At 36.4% G+C, this 25,117-nt stretch overlaps 1 protein-coding gene across 4 annotated transcripts in view; it reads right to left on the bottom strand.

The window, feature by feature from the left end:
- Window positions 1-1,222: 1,222 nt before the first annotated feature.
- Snx14 (sorting nexin 14) overlaps window positions 1,223-25,117 on the bottom strand; it is a 63,266-nt gene continuing 39,371 nt past the window's right edge. The window contains exons 13-30 of one of the 4 annotated variants that reach the window (XM_027410983.2): window positions 24,517-24,672; window positions 23,436-23,560; window positions 23,203-23,261; window positions 21,790-21,816; window positions 19,436-19,568; window positions 15,496-15,697; window positions 13,336-13,419; window positions 12,854-12,954; window positions 11,065-11,176; window positions 8,589-8,714; window positions 7,825-7,865; window positions 7,595-7,714; window positions 6,337-6,460; window positions 5,958-6,122; window positions 5,703-5,798; window positions 4,354-4,445; window positions 3,704-3,760; window positions 1,223-1,422 (exon numbers count right to left, since the gene is read on the bottom strand). In XM_027410983.2, the coding sequence (XP_027266784.1) occupies window positions 1,384-1,422; window positions 3,704-3,760; window positions 4,354-4,445; window positions 5,703-5,798; window positions 5,958-6,122; window positions 6,337-6,460; window positions 7,595-7,714; window positions 7,825-7,865; window positions 8,589-8,714; window positions 11,065-11,176; window positions 12,854-12,954; window positions 13,336-13,419; window positions 15,496-15,697; window positions 19,436-19,568; window positions 21,790-21,816; window positions 23,203-23,261; window positions 23,436-23,560; window positions 24,517-24,672 (1,859 nt within the window). In that variant the 3' untranslated portion in view covers window positions 1,223-1,383. The remainder of the gene's footprint in view (window positions 1,423-3,703; window positions 3,761-4,353; window positions 4,446-5,702; window positions 5,799-5,957; window positions 6,123-6,336; window positions 6,461-7,594; window positions 7,715-7,824; window positions 7,866-8,588; window positions 8,715-11,064; window positions 11,177-12,853; window positions 12,955-13,335; window positions 13,420-15,495; window positions 15,698-19,435; window positions 19,569-21,789; window positions 21,817-23,202; window positions 23,262-23,435; window positions 23,561-24,516; window positions 24,673-25,117) is intronic. The other 3 variants (XM_027410984.2, XM_027410985.2, XM_027410986.2) reach the window with 3 other exon arrangements.

Raw genomic sequence — 25,117 nt, forward strand, 5'->3', positions numbered from 1 at the left:
AAAGTAGTTAGTCTTAGCCAGGCATTGGTGGCACACACCTTTAATCCCAGCACTTGGGAGGCAGAGGTAGGAGGATCTCTGTGAGTTCAAAGCCAGCCTGGACTACAGAGCCAGTGCCAGGATAGGTTCCAAAGCAATACAGAAAAACCCTTGTCTCGAAAAAACAAAAAAAAGAAAAAGAAAAGAAAAGAAGTTAGTCTTGGCCCCTTTCAGAAGTCTGTTACCCTGATGTATTTCAAAGGCTTTACTGTGCCCATTCTTTCCCATCTGTTTTTATGTGTGTCTTAATGTATGAGCTTCATGAAGAACATGTTTTAAATGTGTTGCTACAAACAGAATTACCAAAGGGAGCTATATGGTTACAAGAATACAGTAAAGTTAATACTAGCTGGGAAACCCTCTGAAAATTATAAAGTACATTATAAGACTGTCTTTGAAGTATTCTAATTTAGATACAGGTAGATCTTCAAATTGCTGAAAGCAAGCATTTAATCTTTACTGACTTGATGAAAATATTCAATTTTACAATAAAAAGTACAAACAGAAGTCTAATATGTCCAGTATTGTTAGCTGACTATGTAGTGAGCATTAGAATAAATGAGTGTGTCTTGCTAGTTGCTGTATAAAAATGTCCTGTGTTATGTATGCATGAACTAGCACTGCTAGGCATACAAGAAGAGACCTTGAACCTCAGCCAACTTGCATCTGTGACTTTATATTAAATGCAACTACATTTGAAGCAAAAGATACAAAGATTGTTGGTCTTACTTGTTTGCCCTCTTTCCAAAGCAGCAGCATGGGGCTGTGGAAATGGCTGAGTGGATAAAGTGCTTGCCATGCAAGAGTGAGGACCAGATCTGAATCCCCAGTGCCCACATAAATCAGCAGGCATGTAGGCAAACCTATAATCCCAGCACTCAGGAGGCAGAAACTTGGGAGGGCAGGAGCAAGTTGGCTAGCTAGACTAGCCAAATATGTAACATCCAGGAGCAGCAATAGAGCCTGCCTCACTAAACACAGTCAACAGTGACAGAGAAAGATACCCAGCATCAATCGCACGCCTCCACATACAGGTATACACAGGAGCATGAGCAGCCACACACATACCCAAACACACATGAACACATATGCATAGTGCTCACACACACATACACACAGACTCAAAAAGACCCTAGCAATAAGTGACATGTTGTCGTAAAATCAGTAAATATAAAACGGAAAGCCATAATACCTAATCACTTTTTATTGCTATTAAGTTTGTTAGTCTTTATTAAAACAAAAAAATATATTTCAAACACTAAAGTACATGATATTTATAAAAATATACAAAGAGAAAGAAAAAGTACACTTCTATTATACTGGTATGTTATTCTATACCAGTGTTTACATCCAGGATGTCATGGAGGTAGCTTCCTTTTGTACCTAAAGTAAAAATAAATCCACTTAATAAAAAGACAATAGGATAGGGTTCATTTTTAAATTACGTAACAGCTCTACTACAGCAATATTCTAAGTGAAGGTACATACACACACACACACACACACACACACACACACACTCTCTCTCTCTCTCTCTCTCTCTCTCTCTCTCTCTCTCTCTCTCTCTCTCACACACTTACAGAATAAACCAAATGCTTGCTGGCACATGCAGCAGATAATAGCATGCATTGTCACAGACCTGATAAAAGTCTCAGAGCCAAAAGTTTTCTGGTATTCATTCCAATGTAACTTAACATAAAATGTCTAATGTTACCACCCTTTTAAAAAATACATTTAATATTACTAAAATTTGAAAACTTATAATCAATAGATGAACAGCCCAAATCTGGTTTCCCTACTCTACAAAAGCAGTTTTCATTACAATACCTCAACATTAACAATTGTTTGTTTGTTTGTTTTAAGCTAACTAAAAGGAATAATCAAAAAGCAAGGGAGCTGGAGAGATGGTTCAGCAGTTAACAACTCCTGCTGTGCAATTATAAGAACTCGAATTCCGATCCCATTAGCCATGTAACAAGCCAAGCACTGCATTTGTAACCACAGTTCCTAAGAACACAGAGATAGAACTGCTATGACTTTTTGACTTCTACATGTGCATACACTCATACAGACACATACACCCCCACCCCCACCCCCACCCACGGATATATATGCATAAATACATCTTTAAAAAAGTAAGAGATGGTTGCCCACCATAACCAGATTATAAGATCCTACTCATAAGGATGCTACACACTTTAGCATGTAGAACTCAATCTGGAACTAAGTGGGAAACTTCCTCTCTGATGGCTAGTTTTCAAAGTTTGAAAGGGTCCTATATACAGGCTACTACAGAAGAAAAGCAATCAAAGGTGTACCAGCCAACAAGTGATGGACCCTGCATGTTACAATATGAACCTTCCAGGCAAGACATGCCCTGAGTACAACAGCAGCCTGACTATTATGGGGCTAAAGAAAAACTTTTCGACGGGCGTTGGTGGGGCACACCTTTAATCCCAGCACTCGGGAGGTAGAGGCAGGTGGATCGCTGTGAATTCGAGGCCAGCCTGGTCTCCAGAGGGAATTGCCAGGATAGGCTCCAAAGCTACACAGAGAAACCCTGTCTCGAAAAACAAAAGAAAGAAAGAAGGAAGGAAGGGAAGGAAGGAAGGAAGGAAGGGAGGAGGGAGGAGGGAGAGGGAGGGAGGGAGGGAGGGAGGGAAGAAAGAAACTTTTCTGTTTGGATTTCAGGACCTAGGTTTCAATCCCCAGCATCTTAAAAAGGAGGGGGATAAAATGGGGGGGGGGGTTACACTAGAATAAGATGGCTCAGTAGTAGGAGCCTAACCTAACCTACCAAACCTAACGACCTGAGTTCAATCCCTGATACCCACACAGTGGAAAGAGGAAACCAACCCTGTGAACTTCACTCTTGCACTGTGGTGTGTGTATACATGTGTACAAATGAGTGCACACCCCCCAACACACACACACACATCAATTAATCAATATACCAACACTTAAAAAAACAGTCAAAATTCCAGGATGCATGTAGAAGGGAGTGAAGAACCACACTTCCAAGTAACGATTGGCAGTTGATGGTTGTTGAAAGGAGTCTCCTCTTGCTCATGGTCCACTGGATGCCCCCACACCCATGCACACATGGGCAGTACTAATAGAACTCAGTGGGTGTTTTAAAGAAATGAAATTGGGAGGGAGATGTGTTGAGAGGGGGTCCAGACAAAGTAAGGGGATTAAAGGGTGGCTAAATACATGGTACAACTGTATGAAATGTTAAAAGAATAAATTTTTAAATTATATTTTTAAAAAGTTCAACAATATTAATATATAATAGTAATATCATGGACTAACTCCAATTCATTTTGTGTTCTTGGATTCATCCATCCATGTCCAAAAAACATTCATACAGATGATCACTTGAACAGCCAGGTGTGTTTTAATGCTAAGATTAGTGATGTCTTCAGCTGAGAGCACAGTAAAGGGCCCTTACCTGCTTGTAACTAGGAAAAGAACTTGTCAAGGGAGAGCAAATCCACTCTACATTTGGACATGTTGGATAAGAACAATACAAAAAGCCTCTTATCCCAGGTTGTTCAGCTTTCAAATGATTATAATCACTATGGTTTCCTTAAATTTTGTGTCTCTAATTAAATGTTCAAACACCACTCAGAGAAGAACAAATAAATTACTGCTTTCCAGTTACCTTATTTAGCTCTGGAAACAGTTCTTGTATCACAATGTCCAACAAAACATAGGTCAGCTGTAGCACAAAAACATGTAATAAAATGTAAGGTACTAGACAGTAAAAATGACAGGCACAGAATCCAGGACTGTGGTAATCACTAAGTGAGAAGGCAGGGAATGCAGCGGCAATGTAAAACAAGCATAAAATATATCTAATACCTACCAACAATATTCTACCCTTAAATGAATAGTAGAGACCTTTGTGAGTAAGAAAACTAACATCATTGTATTTTACCCATTTTTATGTAAACTGTTTTGCACAAATTTTAAACAATCAAGTGTAACATTGAAATTATATTAAAAATTTTAAAAAATAGAGACTATATACATAAAAATGCTAATTGGTTATTCTATGACTTGAATTACCAAAATTTAAATGTTTACATCATATCATAAATTTTCTATACATCCAAAATTTTCTACTAGGAAGATATATTACCTTTAAATAACACTGCATATTGCAAAGAAAGATAATGAGCAAAAACAATATATGTAGATTTTCCTATCTGAATGTTTAGATTATGTGGCTTGATTTTGATTGTGACTCATACAGTTAATAAACCAGACACCTTGTTGCTCAGCAAACCATACCAACACTAGCCTACTTACCTGCTTGTTAAGCACTGGCTGCTGCAAGCCATCAAACAGAAGTCTGATGCTCTCATACTTGGTTTCTTCACCAATACACTTGACTATCAGATCTGAACAAGAAAGCCACGTGTGAAACAATTCATAATGACTCATCACTAGCTGCCTCTTAAAGTAAAAGCCCCTTCCATTCACAGACACTACATAAGCTGCAAATCAGTATTTCTCAAACCAGTGTTTGCAAGAAGCTCCTAGAAACAAGTTTTATGGTCAAGTCAAACAAATATAGTTATCATTAATCCTTTTGGAAGTTCACAATACACAGAACATACTGCAGCATATAAATCAACTACCACTAAGTGATAAAAAGAGACTTTAAAATTATTCATATTTTATTATACATTAGGGTTAACCAAAACAAAATTTTTAAATATTTATTTTTAATTATGTCTAAGGTTTGTGTTTTTGAGGAGAGATGTGCACAAGAGTGCAAGTGTTCACAGAAGCCAGAGAGGGAACTAGAGTTAAAGGCAGTTAGTTATAAGCCACTTAAGGTGACATTCTCTTTAGGATAGTATGTATTCCTTCTCTCCCCCACCATCACCCTGAGTCAGGTTTCTCTGTGTAACAGCCCTGGCTGTCCCACAACCTACTCTGTGGATGAAGCTGGCCTCAAACTTAGAGATCTACCTGCTTCTGCCTCACAAGTGCTGGGATTAAAGATGTGGGCCACCACTGCCCAGTTGTACACTAACTAAACTGTACTCTTAACTACTGAGCCATCTCTCCAGTTTCCAAGCAAAAGAATTTAAACTCCAATGATGTTTGTGCAATTGTGTACACACATACAGAAATACGTCTATAACCAGATGTGATGGACATCTGTAACCTCATCATTTGAGAAGCAAATGTAGGAGGATCAATGCAAATTTGAGGCCAATCTGGTCTACATAATGAGTTCCAAACCAACTAGGAAGCCAGTAACATAACAGACCCTGCTTCAAAAAAGGAGAGAAAAGCCAATCAACCAAACAAATAAACCTATGTGAGTAGAAATAACCTTGTCTTAAATTTTAGGAGCTGAATATAATGGCTTATATATGTAAATTCTAGCACTCAAAAGACTGAAGCAAGATAACTGTTTTATGTTCAAAGTCAGCCGGGGCTAAAACTTGAGGGTCTATCTCAAACAAACAAAATATTAGTGTTATCAACAAAAGAACAAACTGCATTTACAAATGCGTTAATTTAATTAGTCCTTACTAGTATTTCTAAAATAAAAACTCATAATAACTACTAGTTTCAATAATTACATTGCAGCCTCAAAGGGGTGCTGCTCTATACAAAATTGAGTTATTTAAAAATTATACCTGGAATGTAATTCATCATTTCTTCAAACGTCTGTTTTGCTCCTTTTTGCTTATCTTGGAGGGAGCGAGGTTCAGTATTTTCACAAAATATAGCATCTAAAAGTGAATACAAGAAATTTATACAATTATTCTCCAATTTATACACAAATATTTCCTAATAGTAGAAATGCTAATTTAAAAAAAAAAGCCTACTTTTTAAAACCTAACTAAAATCACAAGCACAAAACAGGAAACAAAGACGCATCAGACACAAACCTCTGAGAAGCGTTATGAGAGAAACCAGCCGGTGCTCCTGGAAGAGCTGCTCTAGCTTGCACTGAAGATAGTAGTCAGTGTACATTTCCAATGTGTTCTTAAAGAGGATTCGAGTTCCCATTAAAAGATGATGAAGCCAATCTGGAACTTGGAAAACTACTCGTCCTGAGGAAAACCAATTGAGAATCAACTGAGATCTGCTGTTGCTCAAGATAACAAATAACGGGTCAGTTTTACTTACAATCACTAGTATGTTTTGTATGTTCAAGGCCAATGTATTAAATCTGTGAAAGTAGTGCCTTTCACAAAGTTGAGGAAGGGCTGTATTTGCATCATGAGGCAGATGAATGACAAACAACACAGACCATTTAGACCTTACCTACATACATCAGGTAATCATAGACTCCATCCACAGTCATCACCTCCATGAAGTAGTTCTGATTTTGCTTCCGCTCTGTAGTCTCAGCACGGTTTGCATTATTCTTATATAGATCATTGAAAAGCTAAAGTAAAAATTGAGATAATAAAGAGATGTATACATTATTGTACCTACTGGTAATTATCACTAAGGTTAAAAGAATACACAGCAAAAATGACATTATGTGCCAGGCTTTGTTGACTCCCCATGGGAGGCCATACCTTTTCTGAGGAGTGGATAGGGTTAGGTTGTGGGGAGGAGGAGAAGGGGAGGGAGGGGGAACTGTGGTTGGTATGTAAAATGAATAAAAAATAAATAAAAATTACATTAAGAAAGTTTAAAATCTAGCTGGGCGGTGGTAGCACACACCTTTAATTCCAGCACTGAGGAGGCAGAGGCAGGCAGATCTCTGAGTTTGAGGCCAGCTCGGTCTACTGAGCAAGTTCCAAGATAGCCTCCAAAGCTACAGAGAAACCCTGTCTCGAAAAACAAAAAACAAAAAAAGCTTAAAAATCTATTTTCAAAGTTTCACATTTGTGACCAAAGCTACAGTAAAAACAAATATTCTCTCAAAGTATTGCACAAAAGAGCATATTCACTTTTGACTTAAGGAAATTCACTATTCATAAAGAATTATTTTCTTCTCTCTCTCTCTCTCTCTCTCTCTCTCTCTCTCTCTCTCTCTCTCTCGTGGTGTGTGTGTGTGTGTGTGTGTGTGTGTGTGTGTGTGTGTTCCTCTTTTGGTTGTTTGCTTTGTGGTGCTTGGATGTTCTAAACCTAGAGCTTCAAGCAAGCTAGGCAAGTGCTCTATCACTAGGTAATATCCCTAACCCCTCATTTTTAATTCTAAATGTAAGAAACACAACTCTTAAAAGTCTAGACGGGGTTAAACAACAGTTTAGATAAAAATTAAATAGGCATGGCTGAAGACGGACCAGAATAAAGAGACAGAAATAGTGGGAACAACGGGGACAGAAGATGGGAGAGGGCTAGATGATGCTGGAAACAGAATGAGAACCGCATCAGTGCTGAAAGGAGACAAGCAAAGGAACGGGGAAAGGCATGGGCTGCAGAGAGAATAGCGAGATTTTTTTTTTTTTTCAAAAGGATAAGAAACCAAGACTAAAAAGTCACAGCCTGTGTCAGCCTCTCCTGCGCAGCCCCTCACCCACAGCTGTAGTCTGCTTTACTTACTGCCTCTTTACACAATATGCAGTACCTTCTTGTTGTTTTCAGAAGTGGGGCTGAGAATGGTCAGTTCTGGTCTACTTGGTTTAGGTTTGGGGGATTCACAAGAATTAATGAAACTCATGATGAAAGGTTCCAAGTGCTGACCTTTCTGTGGTGACAGAGGAGATAAGCACTTTTAGTATCACAGAAGACACTACAATTCATCAGTAATTAAGCACATCGCCATTACTTATAAATACACATAAATCAGAAATTCACCTCCTTCATTAGTTTTCCAGGAACAGACTTTATAATTTTCCCTGTAATAAGAACAAAGTATTAATTTTATGAAAGTATAGCATAACTGTTTAATTGTTTACATGAATATTTCAGTAGGTAGCTTTAAACAGTAAAGAGTTAAATAGAAAGCCAAAGCTGAATAATTTATAATTCATCATTTCATACTTCAACAGAAATTTATAATGAAGTTGATATCCCAAACTATTTCACAAATACAGTGGGATTCATTGTAAAAATAAGTCGTGAGGATGTAACAGAGATCTAAGAAGCTTATTGCTGGTAAATGTTAGTGTACCATAAGGAGAAGACAATATAATTCTCAACTTCAATGTTCTTTTAACCTAATGCTCATTTGTTTGTTCATTCATTCATTTACTCCTTCCTTGCTCTCTCTCTTCCTTTGTTGTCATTGGTGATGGAATCAAACCTGGGGCCTTCACATATTAGGCAAATGGTCTACCATTAGTGCCATGCTTTGCACAGAAAAATTTTATAAAAATGTTTCAACAGAGCCAGGTGGTGGTGGCGCACATCTTTAGTTCCAGCACTCAGGAGCCAGAGGCAGGCAGATCTCTGTGAGTTCAAGACCAGCCTGGTCTACAAGAGTTAGTTCCAAGACAGCCTCCAAAGCCACAAAAAAAAAAAAAAAAAAAAAAAAAAAAAAAAAAAAAAAAAAAAAAAACCTATCTTATTAAAAAAAGAAAAAAAAGTTTCAACAGAATTGGAGAAATGAAATAACTTAGAGGTTAAGAGAACTTGTTGCTCTTCAGAGGACCTGAGTTTGGTCTCAATCCATGATGAGCAGTTCACAGCTGTCTTTAACTCCAGCTCTAGGGGATCTAATGGTCTCTTCTGGTCTCCATGGGCACCTACACACATGGCATGCATGCACACACATACACACAGACATATACACATACACACGAATTCAGAATGTTTTAAAAATGCTTTCAAAACATTTTAAGCAATAATGAACATATAGTTAAACATACACAAAAGTTAGTGAAATATAAAAGAACATTTAAAAAAAATATTTACACTATTGGAATAGTTAATATTCTAAATTTTAAAAATTTTTCATTCTAGACAGGCATGGTGCATACCCCAGTGACTGTAGCAGGAGAATAAGAATTCAGAGAGGGAGGAAAAAAAACCCTATGTTTGCCCAATTTATTCACTGTTTGTATCTCCTGGTTCCCTTATCAAAAATACTAAACATCTGAAGACTTTATCAAGCATTTAGAAAATAACATACAAATTAATCTAAATTTCCAAATGCAACTTACATTTCTTTTACCTCCATTTGGTAGGCATAACAATACTAAGAGACAACTGTAAAAATAAAGATACTTTTTTATGACATAGAAACTCCCAGTCCTGTCACAGCCTACTACCACCTTCAGAACATCCCATGTTCCTCAGGTTACAGGGTCACAGGACATGCTTCTCTCACCTATGTTATCACTGAGCCCAATCAGTGCTCCATGTGATAAAGCAAAACTCAAATTACTAGTCCCTGTCTGCCTCTTGGCACCTTCTTGCCCTGGAAAACTAGATTCTACAAACTCACTAAGTTCAAAACTGTCCTAGGGGCTGGAGAGATGGCTCAGAGGTTAAGAGCACTGACTGCTCTTCCAGAGGTCCTGAGTTCCATTTCCAGCAACCACATGGTGGCTCACAACCATCAGTTATGTGATCTGGTGCAATCTTCTGGTGTGCAGATATACAAGGAAGCAGAATGTTGTACACATAATTAATAAATAAAATCTTTAAAAAAAAACTGTCCTAAAATTATCAACAACCACAAAAAAACAACGCATGCATTCAGTTTACATAGAAACTTGGATGGTCTTTCATCCTTTTTCACCTTCTGTCAAACTTAATAGGAAACCAGGTTAAATTAACTCTATTTCCTAAACACCACATACAACCAAGTATAAAAAGGTCCTCACAATTTCTCTTGATAAGATGGTCACACATACCAAATGCTTTAAATCAAATAAATGTGTTCATATAGAGGTTTAAATGGAAGCTGGTTCAGTTCTACTTAAACCTGTATCTTAAAAAATATTCTGAGAAATACTGTATCATCTACTGGCTTCAACAATTTTATACAAATATTTGTAGCAAGTTGGTTTACTATTTTGAACTTTACATAAAAGAAATGTTGTACTTATTTTCATGTGTGCTTTATGTCTTTCATTTACCATGTGTTTCATTTTGAGATAAGGCTCAAACCTAACGCCTCATGCATGTGGGGTAGGCAAGTCCCAGTGTTACACTTTCTAATTCATCTGCACTGTTCCAAGTTGCTTCAAGCTATAGGCATTCATTTCTATAGGACTCAACATTAAGACTCAACAGTTTGGGGATGGAGAGATGGCACTGTGATTAAGAGCACTGGCTGCTCTTCCAGAGGACGCAGGTTCAATTCCCAGCACCCAGATGACACTACTATAGCTCCAGTTCCAGAGGATCCAATATCATCACACAGAGATACATGCAGGCCAAACACCAATGTGCATGAAATATAAATAAATACATTGAAGTATACATATATATATCTAGTTTGAACTATGATACACAATGTGGCTATAAATATTCTCAAACAGATATAAGATCCTTGACAGTAAATAGATGGAAAGAAATTATATAACTTGAAGTTAGAGAGGGAGGAAAAGGCCCAGATGAGCTTTATACCAAACATTAAAGCTGTGGTATTTTTAAAGAAATCTTATTGAAGTTATTCATATAATGATTGATGACTATGTACATTTACATCTACTTGAAGCACTATCAGTTATTTTTCTTATATGAACACCGAAGGATGGGGATACATCCTCAGAAATTGGTTGCTAGGCAATTTTGTTGCACAAACTTCAAAAGAGTGCACTTACACAAACTTATGACAGCTGTTAGGTCACTAGGTGACATAATGTAAAGGACCACTGTCAGTTATGCAATCTGTCATTGAGTGAAGCACTGCTGTGCAATACATGACTTTATTTAAATATACAAAGGAATGCAAGGATATTACTAACTAATAGTTTCTGTGATAGAACAAGTGGTTAGAAGTGACTGGTAATAGAATCAGGGTAATGTACCTCTAATTTCAAAAGAAGTCCTTTGGAGTTCATCACATGGGCATACTATCAAAACCATTTTTCTACACTAGTCTGAAATCATTGTTCTTATATATGTTTTTTCCACATGACTTACCAAGATTTACATCTGGAAGTATTTTATCAAGAAACTGTGTTTCCCCACCATTGGGGGAGAGAAAGTCAGCCAGAAGTTGACTGTTACTCAGTTCCGGATGCTGCAGAAGTTTCTTCAATAAACAGAACAGAGGAGGGAAACAGATTAGAAATGCAGAAGGGTAACTAAAACTGGTCTAAAATGATTGTAAACAAAAAGCAACAAACTTTATTTATGTAGCACAATGCACATCGCTGGGGAAAATGGGAAGTCAATTCTGAGTACAGAGCTGATGCCAGGAAATCAAAAAACAAACATACAAATAGTATAATAAAAAGGACTAAGTAATAAAGTAAGAAAGACAATTCCCAAGCTGGGAAAAGTTAAGCATAAAATCAGAGTACAACATTCTTAGAATACATTTAATATTTTATAACAAAAGGTTTTCTTTTTTTAAGTCTTCCATGTCAAAATTTTAATTAGCCTAAAACTAATTAAAGCCCTCTCCTAGAAATAGTATTTTATTGGTCATTAATTTTTTAAAAATACTGAGGATTGGCCAGGCATTGGTGGCACACGCCTTTGGTCCTAGCACTCAGGATGCAGAGGCAGGTAGATCTCTGTGAGTTTGAGACCAGCTTGGTCTACAAGAGCTAGTTTCCCACAGAGAAACCCTGTCTCAGAAAAAAAAAAAAAAATACTGAGGATCCAGGATATAGTTCACTGGTAGAGTGCTTAGCTAGCATGTGCAAGACCCTGAGTTTGATCCCCAGTATCACAAAACAACAATACCAACAGTATACATATGATTTTTCCCCCTGAGACAGGGCCTCACTATGTAGCTCTGGCTGTCCTGGAACTCACTATGTAGACCAGGCTAGCCTCAAACTCACCAAGATCCAAAACTGTCTCTACCTCCCAGTGCTAGCATTAAAGGTGTGTGCTACCATGCCCAGCCAAAAGTTCATTTTAAAATCCACATAGAAAAAGGCATGGTAGGAGAGATGACTCAGAGGTTAAAAGCTCTTCCAAAGGTCCTGAGTTCAATTCCCAGCAACCACATGGTGGCTCACAACCATCTATAATGAGATTTGGTGCCCTCTTCTGGCCGAACACTGTATACATAACAAGTAAATCTTTAAAAGAAAAAAGAAAAGGTATGTTTTAATTCTATGGACAGGGATTACAGAGCAAAGCATGCGTGAACAAGATCTGCATATCCACGTTTACTGTGATACTCACAATAGCCAAGTTACAGAATCAGACCAAGACTACACATGCATCAACAACAGATAATGGATAAGCAAATGTATTATGTATGCATACTGCTGTTTCATTCAGTCACAAAGAACAAAGTGATGTAATTTACCAGAATATGAATGGAACTGAAATCATCACATCAAGCAAATTAGTCTCAGAAAGATAAACACTAATTCTATTTTTTAAAAAAAAGACATGAAAGTGGAAGAACACTATTTACAAAGAAGGCAACCAGCATGAGGTAAGGAAGGAGGAAAAAAGAACAAAGGGTTATGAGGGAAGTGAATAGGATCAAAATACATCATCCACACATATGGAAGTGGCATAATAAAAACATGATTTTATATAGTGAATATATGTGAAGAAATAAATGAAGAAAGCAGGGGAAAGCACATGCACATAAGAGAAAAGAAACAAACTAGAGTTACTGGTGTCTCAAATTGAGCATGGAGTTGGTGCTGCAGGAACAAATGAGAGATACTGATGTCTCAAATCCCCCATGCGAGGTGGTGCTGTAGAAACAAACTGAGCAAGGGAGCTGGAGCTGTACCTGCAGATACTCCTGAAACTCCTCTCTCTTCGACTTTAAGAACTCATAGTTTTTGGGACCAATGATCCTTTTGGATGGAAGTTGAGCATCAGGAAATGTACCTGAAATTGGTGCACACAGTTCTTACCACCTTGGCTATTTTAAACACTATTTGAAACTACTATGGAAATTCAGATTCACAATACTGCCTTGCAGAGATATGACATTATGTTTTAAATAATCTTCACACAGAGAGTTGGATAGCATTTTTTTCTATTGTACAGTTCCTATTAAACTTTTACCATTAAAAAAAAGTCAATGTGCATTGTAAAAACTTAATATATAGATAAGAAAAAACCCAGAATACCAACATTCTTATTTTCAACAGAAATACATACAACTGTCAACATCAATTGATACACTTAAAGTAAAAAAAAATCTGGTGCAAGACCTTTCAAGAAGGCCAATTGCTGAATTATGTTTTATATAAGAAAGCAACCTACCATGAAATTCTGTTAGTTTTGATTCAAGTACATAGAATTCAAGGTATCTTCTATAGACAGACCAATGTTCAGGCTCATGTCCAACTGTAAGTTAAAAATAAACAATTTTAGAACCTACAACAAAATGTGAAACATTAATAATACTAAAATGGGGGTATTATATTGCAGTCTTTATTTTAGTTAGCATTATCATACTTCACTCCTATTTTAATTCTAAATTATCTAGAAGAAATTGATAAGACAAGCAAACAGACTATTTCAATAACAGAATCACAAAGCTGGTAGGAACTTTTTAAAGTATACAATTACTATTTTAAAAATGTACAAAATTATTTATTTGTGTATGTGTGTCTGTATACACATGTATGCCATGCCATAGTACACATGTGCAAGCCAGAGGACACTTGTGAGAGTCAGTTCTCTCTTTCTACCATGTAGGTCCCAGAGCAGTAGATCAGGTGGCCAGGCTTGGTAGCAAGCACCTTCTTTCATCCGCTGAGTCATTTCACCAGGCCATAAAATTTGAGAATTGTATTTTCTTGCATAAAAAAGTCAGTGTAGCAAATGATGAAAATGATTACATTTTTCTCCTTTGGAGGTCATGCTTCCTAAGGGCACATCATATGGGCAGCAAGGCTCTGTAATGTTGATGACTACAGTTATTTTTAGATTATGTTTATATTTTACATTTTAATGATTAAGCCAAACTTTTCAAAAATAGAACACAAAAATTGTAAATGTTTGCTCAAAAAGTCGGTAACAAAAGCATCTGACCAATAAAAATGAGGCCTGGTGCAGAAATCAGACTACAGTAAGGGCAATGATTTCATAGTGTACTTACTCAGTAAGACTAACAGCAACACCATAAAATCAGCATTGCCTCTGACCGGGATCAGTTAAGATCCTGCCTGCTACATAGTTATCATAGTTACAACAGGAGGCATCACAGCCAGCTACTCAGAATAATCTGCTCCTGATTTTATGCTCTGTGTTCCTGAACTAGCATTAGTTTCTGAAAAAACTGTTTGAAAATACAGTAAGGGAAATGATGAGCACTGGTCTTCAATGCTACTCAGTTGCCTAGTCTGAAAACCCCTTAACTAGTCTGTCACTCCCCTTACCTCACAGGTCCTTCCCTCTTCCTGAGCTTTACTTTAAGTTTCTATTCGTCCTTCCCAAAATGTGCAAGACTCTGTGTTCCCTTTATACTGAATGCCCCACCTGCTCAACAAAGCTGAGTGGCGAGTGATTACTCTGCTGTCAGTGCTGTTCAGTTCTCAATTACAATCCACACCTGAGACAGCCAAAGGAGAAAAGACAGCAAACATGAAGACATTCGGCAAAGCTGTGTTTGATCATAGTTCATCCAATTCTACTTAACAAAAAAAAAGGGGGGGGGGATGCAGAGGGAGAGGGAAAAACATGATCAAAGTATATTGTATGAAAAAATTTAATTAAAAAATGGTTAAAATGAAAAGAAATATATGGGGAAAGGGAATGCTGTTTAAAGTAGTGTAACACGAGGGCTGGAGAGACAACTGAGCTTGATAGCTAGGATCCACATGGTAGAAAAAAAACCAATGTTCACAAGTGACTTCTACATGTGTGCCACCCACTCACATGCAAATAAATTAATGTAGAAAATAAGTTGGTCTAATACTTAATATAGTATATAGTAGTAAATGCATTAATGATAATAGCTAAGTACAATAGCTAATGATAAGAGCAACAAAACCAGTAAAAAGAGGGACTGGAGAAATGGCTCAGTGGCTAAGAACAAGACCCAGGTTAGGTTCCCAGCACTCACAGGGTGGTTCACAGACACCTATAACTCCAGTTCCAGACCTCCAGATACCAGGTACATATATGTAAACATACAGCCAAAACTCTGATACACATAAGATAAAAACAAATAAATACTAAAACACAAAACAGTATAAGAACATCATATAAGATTCCTTGGGCTCTGAGGTGTGCATCAAGAACCCACTCAGTGTTTTTTGCATTAATTAGTCAACTGATAACAAGTAATCTAGGAAACACTAAGCTTTCATTCAGTTTTTGTTCTGGACACCTATGTCTAATCAAAATCAATGGCAACAAGTTTACTCTCAGTAAAGACAGACTCACGAGCATCTTAGAAAGGCTCAGAAATCTTACCTGCTCGTCTATCATTTCTTTCAACATCAATACAAAACACAGGAATTCTCTCCTTTTTCTCCTTCCTTTCAGAGGAGGGATCCTCAAAAAAGTCTACATATGGAATGCTAATTTTCCATGCAGCAAGGTTTCGAGGAGTGTTAGGTGTGCTCACAGCTTCTACTGGAGAATCATCTTCCATTACCACAATACCTTCTTCAATCTGGAAAAGGTTATCAAGGTGAACTTAACATTCCAAACTATAGCACATGAAATATAACCATCAAGTAATATACTAATTTTATTTTTTTTAACTTAGGAAACTAAGTTAAAAAGTAAAGATAAAGGTTAAACTGTTGGGTTTGAGGTCTTTTGTTTTGGTTTTGGTTTTTTGGTTTTTCGAGACAGGGTTTCTCTGTGTAACCCTGGCTGTCCTGGAACTCACTCTAGAGACCAGGCTGGTCTCGAACTCACAGAGTTCCGCCTGCCTCTGCCTCCTGAGTGCTGGGATTAAAAGTGTGCACCACCACTGCCCAACAAAAAGTTAAACTTAACAAGTAACTAGCATCAATTCATGATATATCTATAGGTCAAAGTTTAAAAGAAAATAGAGAATTGACATTTTAAATTAAGAAAAATATAAAGGATAAAAATATAAAAAGTTCAAACTTGATGATAAATAAAAATTAATATACTCCTATCTTTCATTTCAGAGTATATAAGACATCATGCCATCGATGTAGTTGACACAGATAAACTAGATCTGTGACACGTGTGGAATGTATGCCAGCATAATCATTATGAACTCTGGCAATATACTTCTACAATGAGTCACTAAACAGTTCTGAATAAGTAACTCCATTCCTGAAAACATTCTTATGAAAATATCTACTTCAACTAATTTTTTAAACTGAAAAAGTAGTCTAAATATAGTCACTGTAACATAAAGAAGGTACAATTCAAAAGAAGATCTAAAAAGGATCTATTTCTACAGAATTAGATTTTTGTTTGCTTTGAGATTGGGTTCCTCTGTATGGAAAACCCCTAGCTGTTCTGGAACTGCCATGTAGACCAGGATGACCTTGAACTCACACAGATGCACCTGACTCTGAGATTAAAGATGTGTGACACGATATCAGGTAAACGAAGATTTCTCACCTTTTTGATTCTAATATCATAAACATCTATAATTTCATTTAATACCTAAAACCAAAGTAATTCATTTAAAAAGTAATCTATAAGCATAGTTCTTTTAAATCCTTCTGAGTCTCTAGTCACCTAGACAGCTCTTAGTCATGTTAAAGGGGACAGTTACTATAAATAACCTATTCATGTATTTGCTTTTTGAGACAGAGTCTCTTGCTACCGCAACCCAGGTTGGCTTTGAACTGAATATCCTGCTGCTTCAGCTTCATAAATGCTGAGATTACAGGTAGATACCACCATACCCAGGCAAAAGGTTAATGCAGCAAACTAAGTAATTTTTGTTTTATTTTCAAAGATTCCTTGTAAGAAGAGTGTGGAGAGCAAGGAAGACAGAGACAAAAGGCTATCTGAGGTTCTCTACTTAGTTAAGAAATAGTAATGTTTCCTATGTTTACCTTTCGCATACGCACTTGATTGTCAACTTATTAATTGGCAGAAATGTATTTGTAAAGTAGTCCTGAACTTGGACAGAAGCATGTTTTCAGATAGTTCCAATGGTTTTGCTGTTGCTTTTTGAAACAAGGTCTCACTTTGCTCTGGCTAGCTTTGAACACATGATTTATTCTTCTGCCTCAGACAGTCAGAATCTTACATACCACGTTTTCATCCCTGAGTCAGTTACCACACAGATGTGACCCTATCTCTTGTATTAATAGAGCTATGAGCCCTGATGGCACTATGTAATACAGTGTGCAGAGTGCTTACTATAGGCCAGGCATCATTCTTAGTGCTTCATGCAGATTGCCTGTCTAATTCTCCTAATTATACCCCATGTACAACAGATAGGATGGTCCTGATTTCACATTGTAAGGAAAGGAAATCACAATAAAATTGGGCAATTTGCCTAAACTCACACACCAAGTACGTACCACTGCCAAATATCATTTCAACTTTTCAAATCACACACTAGGATTGGCAATTCCTATAAAAACAATCCTCAAGGTCCCACAGCTCCTAACTAGCATAGTATTGTGCGTGGCCTGTGATAAGATCAGCATTACGACCTGCTCAGTGTCTTCTAAACTAAGTGGCTTCGTCCTTAGCATTTGTGCGTTCTTTAGAAATAATATAATGACTATGCTTAATAACAATTACTCCAAAATACCCAGTGGAGAGCACTGTGAATGTTTCCAGAATTAAAAATGGTAAGTATCAGGAGTTAGATCTGATCATTATTCATTGCATAAATGGATCAATATACAAGTTTATTATATTCTATACCATAAATATATAAAATTACCATGTATTAATTAAATAGTGCATTCAAAAATAACAATAATAGTAATAACAGTAATAGTACTAAGGTCACAAAGAGAGAAAATGCTCAGTTGTATTGGTAGCTCAGGTACAGGTTTATGGACATCATGCAAATTTTAAAAGATAAATGTGAAGTTTTCTGTGTAAAGAACAGAAGGAAAAGACCATCAAGCAGGGCTGTATGTGCAAAGGAACAGAAAAGTACAACAGCATGGTAAGCGAAATACACATACACATAAAACAAGGAATCTTACCAGACAGGTCTAGGATGAGGCCTGAGAGCCTACATGTAAAAGCTCCACAGTCTAAGGAATGAGAAATTAAGGCTTCTAACAACACCACAAACTGAAGCATATGGTTGGAAAGAGTTATATCAGGATTGAAACAAAAGCCCAATGAAGAGACAATAAAGAGCTAGGAAGATGACTCACCCAGGTGCTTGCCTTGCCAACAAAAAGGACCTGAGTTAAATCCCCAAGAGCAGACAGTGAAAAACTGTGAGCTGGGTGTGGTGGTATATGCTTTTAACCCAGCATTGAGGAGACAGAGGCAATACCAACCTGGCTTTACACAGTGAGCACCAGGCCAGCTAGCTGAGACAGACACTGATTTACTTATCTACTTGATTATTACTGGTTTTGTTTTGAGGCAGTGTCTCACTGTGTAGCTCTGGCTATCTTGGAACTCAATATGTGTCTGCCTCTGCCTTGCAAGTACTGGGATTAAAAGTATGTATCACTATTCCCAGCTAATAGATCCTGTTAAAAGAAAAAAAAAAAGAAAGAAAGAAAAGCTGTGCACAGTAGTGCAGTAGTCACCACAGTAGTTTCCATTCCAGGGAAGTAGACATTGACAGATCCTTGGGTCTCAATGGCATGATAGCCTAACGTACTTGAGCTCCAGGCCAGTAAGAGACCCTGTCTCAATACATAAATAAATAAATAAGCCCATCAAGATGGCTTAGTAAGTAAAAGTGCTTGCTGCTAAGCCTGGTGACCTGAGTTCAATCCCCAGGACCTACACAGTGGAAGGAGAGAACTGACTCCTGCCAAGTTGTCCTCTGGAATATACACCATACACACACAAAAACTCTCTCTCTCTCTTAGAAAAGAAAAGAAAAAGAGGTACACCATGCTTGAAGAATGGCACCTTCCTTAGCTCTCTGGCTTCCACATGCATGTGTACATACACATGTACCCAACACACATAAACACACATACACAAGCACACACCAAAGGTAGTAAACTGACTACCAGAAATGCCAGTGCTCATTTTCCCTAATAATCAATAACTCAGATCTAAGAAAAAAATTTTAATGGTATAAGTACAATGAAACTACAAAACTAATGAAAGGAAAAACATTTATATACAAAGGAAGTCTGAAGGAAGAAAATAAATAGGGAAAATAAGTCAGCATACCCCACATTTAATGCTATATTAAGTACAAAATTGTAGATATATCAAGTTGAATTTTTTTAATTGAAGAATTTTCACTTACAAAGTCATCTTCACCTTCAGCCAAACCGTAATTGGGCAACATAGCTCCCTCCATTGTAGTACTCTTGAATACTCCTTTAATTTTGCTACCTATTCTGCTGATTCCAAACGATTCTCCTCTTTTTTGTGTGCTTCTAAATATTAAACAAAAATGCATCAGGTACATAGAAAATTATTGGCATCTACTATACTATACATCTTAGCAAAGAAAAAGCAAACTAGCTTTGAGAGGGTAAATTAGAGAAAGATTAACAATGTCTGGAGTTTTCAGTCACTAATTAAGTCTCAACATCCAGGAGCCAAAACTGTCAGAACATTTAAATTCTTCGAACGAATAAATGAGACAAAATTTACTAACAAACATTTGAAATGTATCTAACGCTAACTTCAAAACATTACCTGAACTTTTTAAGTTCTATAAGAATGATAGCCCCCTAGTGGTATATAGTTCTCATTGTCACAGAAGTTTTGTTAAAACATACACATGTATGAACCTGTCGAACAATTTTTAAAAAACGGTTCAACCAGCTGGGTGGTGGTGGCACACAACTTTAATCCCAGCACTTGGGAGGCAGAGGCAGGCGGATCTCTGGAGTTCGAGGCCAGCCTGGTCTACAAAGCAAGGTCCAGAAAAGCCAGGGATGTTACACAGAGACACCCTGTCTCAAAAAAACAAAACAAAACAAAAAAACAAACAAACAAAAAAAAACCACTGTACACCCATTTAGAATAGTAGTTCTAAACCTGTGGATAGCATATTAGATGTTTACATTATGATTCATAACAGTAGCAAAATTACAGTTATGAAGTAGCAATGAAATAATTCTGTGGTTGGGGTCACCACAGCATGAGAACTGTACTAAAGGTCACAGCATTAGGAACATTGAGAACCACTGATTTAAAAAAACTGAATCACTAAAATAAGAGTGCAACATAAAAACATAAAACTATGATCTTCCCATTAAAATTTTTAGATGATACTTAATTTATCTCTATGACAAATATAATACAAACAAAAGGAGGGAAAGGTTAGCAATGATGGAAAGAATACAAGTGGGCACAGCTCCAAGGAAGCAGTCAGCTCTACCATAAACATTAAACACTAGTTCTACAATGTTTTTCAAAAGTAAATTTCCAAAAGCAGAAATAGCTAGAAAGAAAATGAAAGAAAGCCCCAAAAGGAGCAAAAAAAAAAAAAAAAAAAAAAATGGAGCCAAATGCTTTATGTTTCAGTAAACCAAACTATAACTTTTTAAAAAGATTTATTTATTTATTTATTTATTATGTATACAGTGTTCTGCCTGCATGTATCCCTTCAGGCCAGAAGAGGTCACCAGATCTCATTACAGATGGTTGTGAGCCACCATGTTGTTTCTGGGAATTGAACTCAGGACCTCTGGAAGAGCAGCCAATGCTCTTAACCTCTGAGCCATCTCTCCAGCCCCTAAACTATAACTTTTATCTAACCTAAAACTTGCAAACTGCCATCAGAGACCAAACTACAGAGACTACTGTAAAATCTGACCATTTGCTTAGAATACTTAAACTCAATGGAAGCTATTATTCCTATCTGCAAAATGTATCTACTGAAATAATTCAACAATTAGAGATATAAAAGAACACCGATCAAGTTTCAAACATACCATGTTTACTGTGACAAGCTTTTACACAGTGTTTTTGGAACAAACCAAACTTATTTTAAAACTATAACACTATTAGTAAGTAGTAAACAGTACTAGAAGCAAACTAGATTGTTTTATCTAAACAAGCATGTAGTTAAGTGTTTTAAAAAAAATAACAGTTTTAGATTTTTGCAAGCTCTGATGACAGGACTATTTCCAGATGAAAATAAAAATGGTGACAAAATACTAAAATTTCTAAACCCTGGGCAGGCAGGCTGTCGCAGGATTTACAGATTATAAAACAATACAGGTTTTGAACAAAGACATTTTTAAAACTCTCATTTGTGATTATCCATAGATCTTCAGAAATATAATTATATTTGTGTTCTTTAAACTCAAATAATTATAAAAGTTGTTCAGCAAAATCAGAAACCCTCCTTACTCCCAAACGGAGTCAACAACTTTGAAAAGTAAAATACTAGTGAATAAATAATAAAATATCTTAATAGTATGAGGACATTTTATTTCATAATTATATGTTATTTCAAAAAATATTTGTAGAGATCCACATTAAAAACTTATCCTAAATAATTTATATAAAGGCAAGGACAGCACAGTGCTTCATAGTTTTCCTTTTTCATTGCACCTAGGTTGCTTGGGGTGAACTTTCTAGGTTAAAACAGACAATTTATACTAAAAAAAAAAAAAAAAGAATCACATGCTCACGACTTACCGGAAATCATCCAAACTTAGGCTACCTCTGCAATATCAGATATGTGAGATTATATGAGGAGGAGAGAGAGAAAGCCCAGATATTAAATATGTTTCACTTTAGAACATAAAATCAAATTCAAAATGCTTAAAAGTTATACAAGTGGATAGCATTCACCTTAGCAAAAGGAAGAAATCCTATGAATCACACGATATAGGGAAGAAAGAAACATGGATGTTTGGGTGTATGCAATCTAGATTACTAATGTTCTTGAAAACAGTATCTCAAGTAATAATTCAGCATTTTCTTCTCCTTAGGCATACCATTTGATACAGCCGAAAATATGTAAAGACTAAGCTAACAAACAGCAGCTCAGATTGTTCAATACAGAATTATGTCTATGTTAGATGTGCTCATACATGCTTCCTAACATTTTTTAGCTTGAAATAAAACTGAGTGTTTTTCCAGGCATGGTGTCTCATTGCCTATGCCTATAATCCTAGCACTGTTGCAAGTCTGAGGCTAGCCTAAACTACACAGTGAGCTCTTGTCTCATATAAACAATAAAATATCTGGGGCTAAGGATGTCAGTAGTAATGTTATTTCCTAGTATTCATGATGCCCTGGATTCAATCCCAAACAAATAAACAAAAATCCACAACTTTTTAAAGAATACTTGAAGCTAAAAAGTAAACAAAACATTCTTAAAGAGTTATGCTTTGAATACATAATAAAGTAGGCCAGAATTAGATATATGTGCTAAAATTCTGCTTTTAAGACACAAGTAAACAAACCAAAAAATAAATACTACTTAACATACTCTGAGCCATTTAACAGCAAATTATCAAGGCTACTCTAAATTTCCAACTAAAGAATATTAGCAAACTCTTCTACTGATTCTATTTAGATAAAGGAATCCTTAATTATCAGAGAATCAGAGTGCTCTTAAGTATGACAGGTAACATTAAAGTGAGGTAAATATAAAGGAAAACCTTTTTTTGTTTGTTTTGTTTTGTTTTTCAAGACAGGGTTTCTCTGTGGCCTTGGAGGCTGTCCTGGAACTAGCTCTTGTAGACCAGCCTGGTCTTGAACTCACAGAGATCTGCCTGCCTCTGCCTCCAGAGTACTGGGATTAATTAGAGGGGTGCGCCACCACCACCAGGCAAGTAAAACATACTTTAAATTGCTATATTAGTATATGTATTTCCATCCTGACTTTTTTATATTTTGAAACCAGAAAAAGGTGTACTAAAGGTATCAAGTGATCTTAAAAAGGCAAAGAAAGCTTCTGCCACTGAAGCTGAAGCCTTTGCCTTATATTTATCTAGCAGGTGGATTTCATTCAAACAGTTGATAAAGACTATAATACTATCACAGAATAATCAGCAACAGCTAAATCAAAACCAATACACACCCAGAGTTAAATATGCCTACCTGTTGAATTTGGAATTGCGTGTTGGAGATTCTGCGCCTCTTAAAAGTTGTCTGAAATACTTCAAAACATTAATACAAATTAGGATTAACTAAACCAGTATTTTACATTGAAATATACTACTTTACCTTACTTCATCTTGTTTTATTTTTTTACTTTGCTACTTAAACCACTTACTGAATGCTATCAGAGCCACTGTGAAGTATATAAAGTCCTCAGTGAATGCCTGACTTACCTCATCACTGTGGCAGAACATAGGAGTAAACACATTCTCCAAGAGGGAAAGAACATGCTCATATGCTTCAAAAAGACATCTCATAGTTTGCAGTTTCACAACATCTATATATGGGCCTTCAGCAACTAAAAAAATTTCATTGTACAAATTATTTCTGAATAACAGAAATGTAACATATTTAAAATTCATTATGTGACGCAAACACACAAATTACATTTTATAGAAACACCACAAGAAATCTTCCTAGAATGAGAAATGAGAATACCTACCTCCAGTTCTGACAAACATTAGTCACACGAGTTCTTTTGTGTTTTAGTGATTTTTTTTTTAATTTAAAAATTTGTAAATTTTTTTCCAGGCTGTACTGGAACTTGTAGTACAGGCTGCCCTTTGAAAATGTGATCTTCCTGCCTCCATCTCCAAGTGCTAGGATTACACTTCCAAGCCAGCCTCAGTTATGCAAATAGTGACCACTCCTCTTCCTCAAAGCTTACATCATGTTAGTAAAATAAGCATGTAAAAACAGAATTCTTTAAACTAAGGAAGTTAAAAGATCTCTAAGTGTTTAAAAATAAATATAGCAATTTAAGCTGCCTATGTAGCTTTCCACAACTGCTAGAATAAGTAAAGAATACATGGATCCATCAAGAGTGCATACTGTTCTTGCAAAGTACTGGAGCTCAGTTCCCAGAACCCTTTGGGTAGCTCAAAACTACCTGTATTACTCCAGAGCCAGAGGAAGCTGAAGCCTCTGCCTTTCAAGGGCACCTGTGCTCACACATGGGCATACACACACACACACACACACACACACACACACACACACACACTCTTGAAAATAATAAAAAGTGCCAGGTGTGGTGACCCATGCTTTTAATCACAGAACCAGGGAAGCAGAGGCAGACAAATCACTGAATTCAAGGCCAACTTGGTCTATAAAACAAATTCCAGGCTAGCCATGATTACATAGTGAGAGCACTTTCCCTTAAATAAATAAATATATAAATAAATCTTTTATAAAATTGAAAAAAATAAATGAAGAAAACTTAGCAAACAGGAAAGATCTAGAATCTTGACTTACTTCTTTGAATCTCTTCTACAATGAAGGGATCAAATCTAATTTTGTCAATACTTTCATCCAAGCAGTATGTTTTATAAATCTTCTGCAATTCCTCATGTAGAGATAGCATTTCATCATTTGATAACTCTGGTCGCAAAATTCTATCATTAAATTCCTCTAACAAATCAAAGAAATATTTAAGAAAAAGTTACTTTAATGTAAACACTGTCATTAAAACTTCATATTCTTACTCTAAAAGCAGCAAATACAATCTAATTATTTTAAGCTTTTAAAAAATACTTAGGAGAGCCGGGTGTTGGTGGTGCACACCTTTAATCCCAGCACTCAGGAGGCAGACATGGCTGGATCTCTCTGAGTTTGAGGCCAGCCTGGTCTACAGAGTGAGTGCCAGGAAAACCAGGAGCAATACAGAGAAACCCTGTCTCGGAAAAAAAAAAATACTTAAGAGTAGCATACTCAGATGAAAGACAAAGTCAACAAGATTTTTATGTTAATATAAAATATATAAGTAGTAATAAAAATCTGCAACAACAGAATAGTAAGTATATTTGTAAAACTTTCTCTGGATTAGTTTCTTATCCAAAGGTCTTTCAATAGTCTA

This window comes from Cricetulus griseus, chromosome 4 (assembly GCF_003668045.3).
Source record: "Cricetulus griseus strain 17A/GY chromosome 4, alternate assembly CriGri-PICRH-1.0, whole genome shotgun sequence".
Taxonomy (NCBI): Eukaryota; Metazoa; Chordata; class Mammalia; order Rodentia; family Cricetidae; genus Cricetulus; species Cricetulus griseus.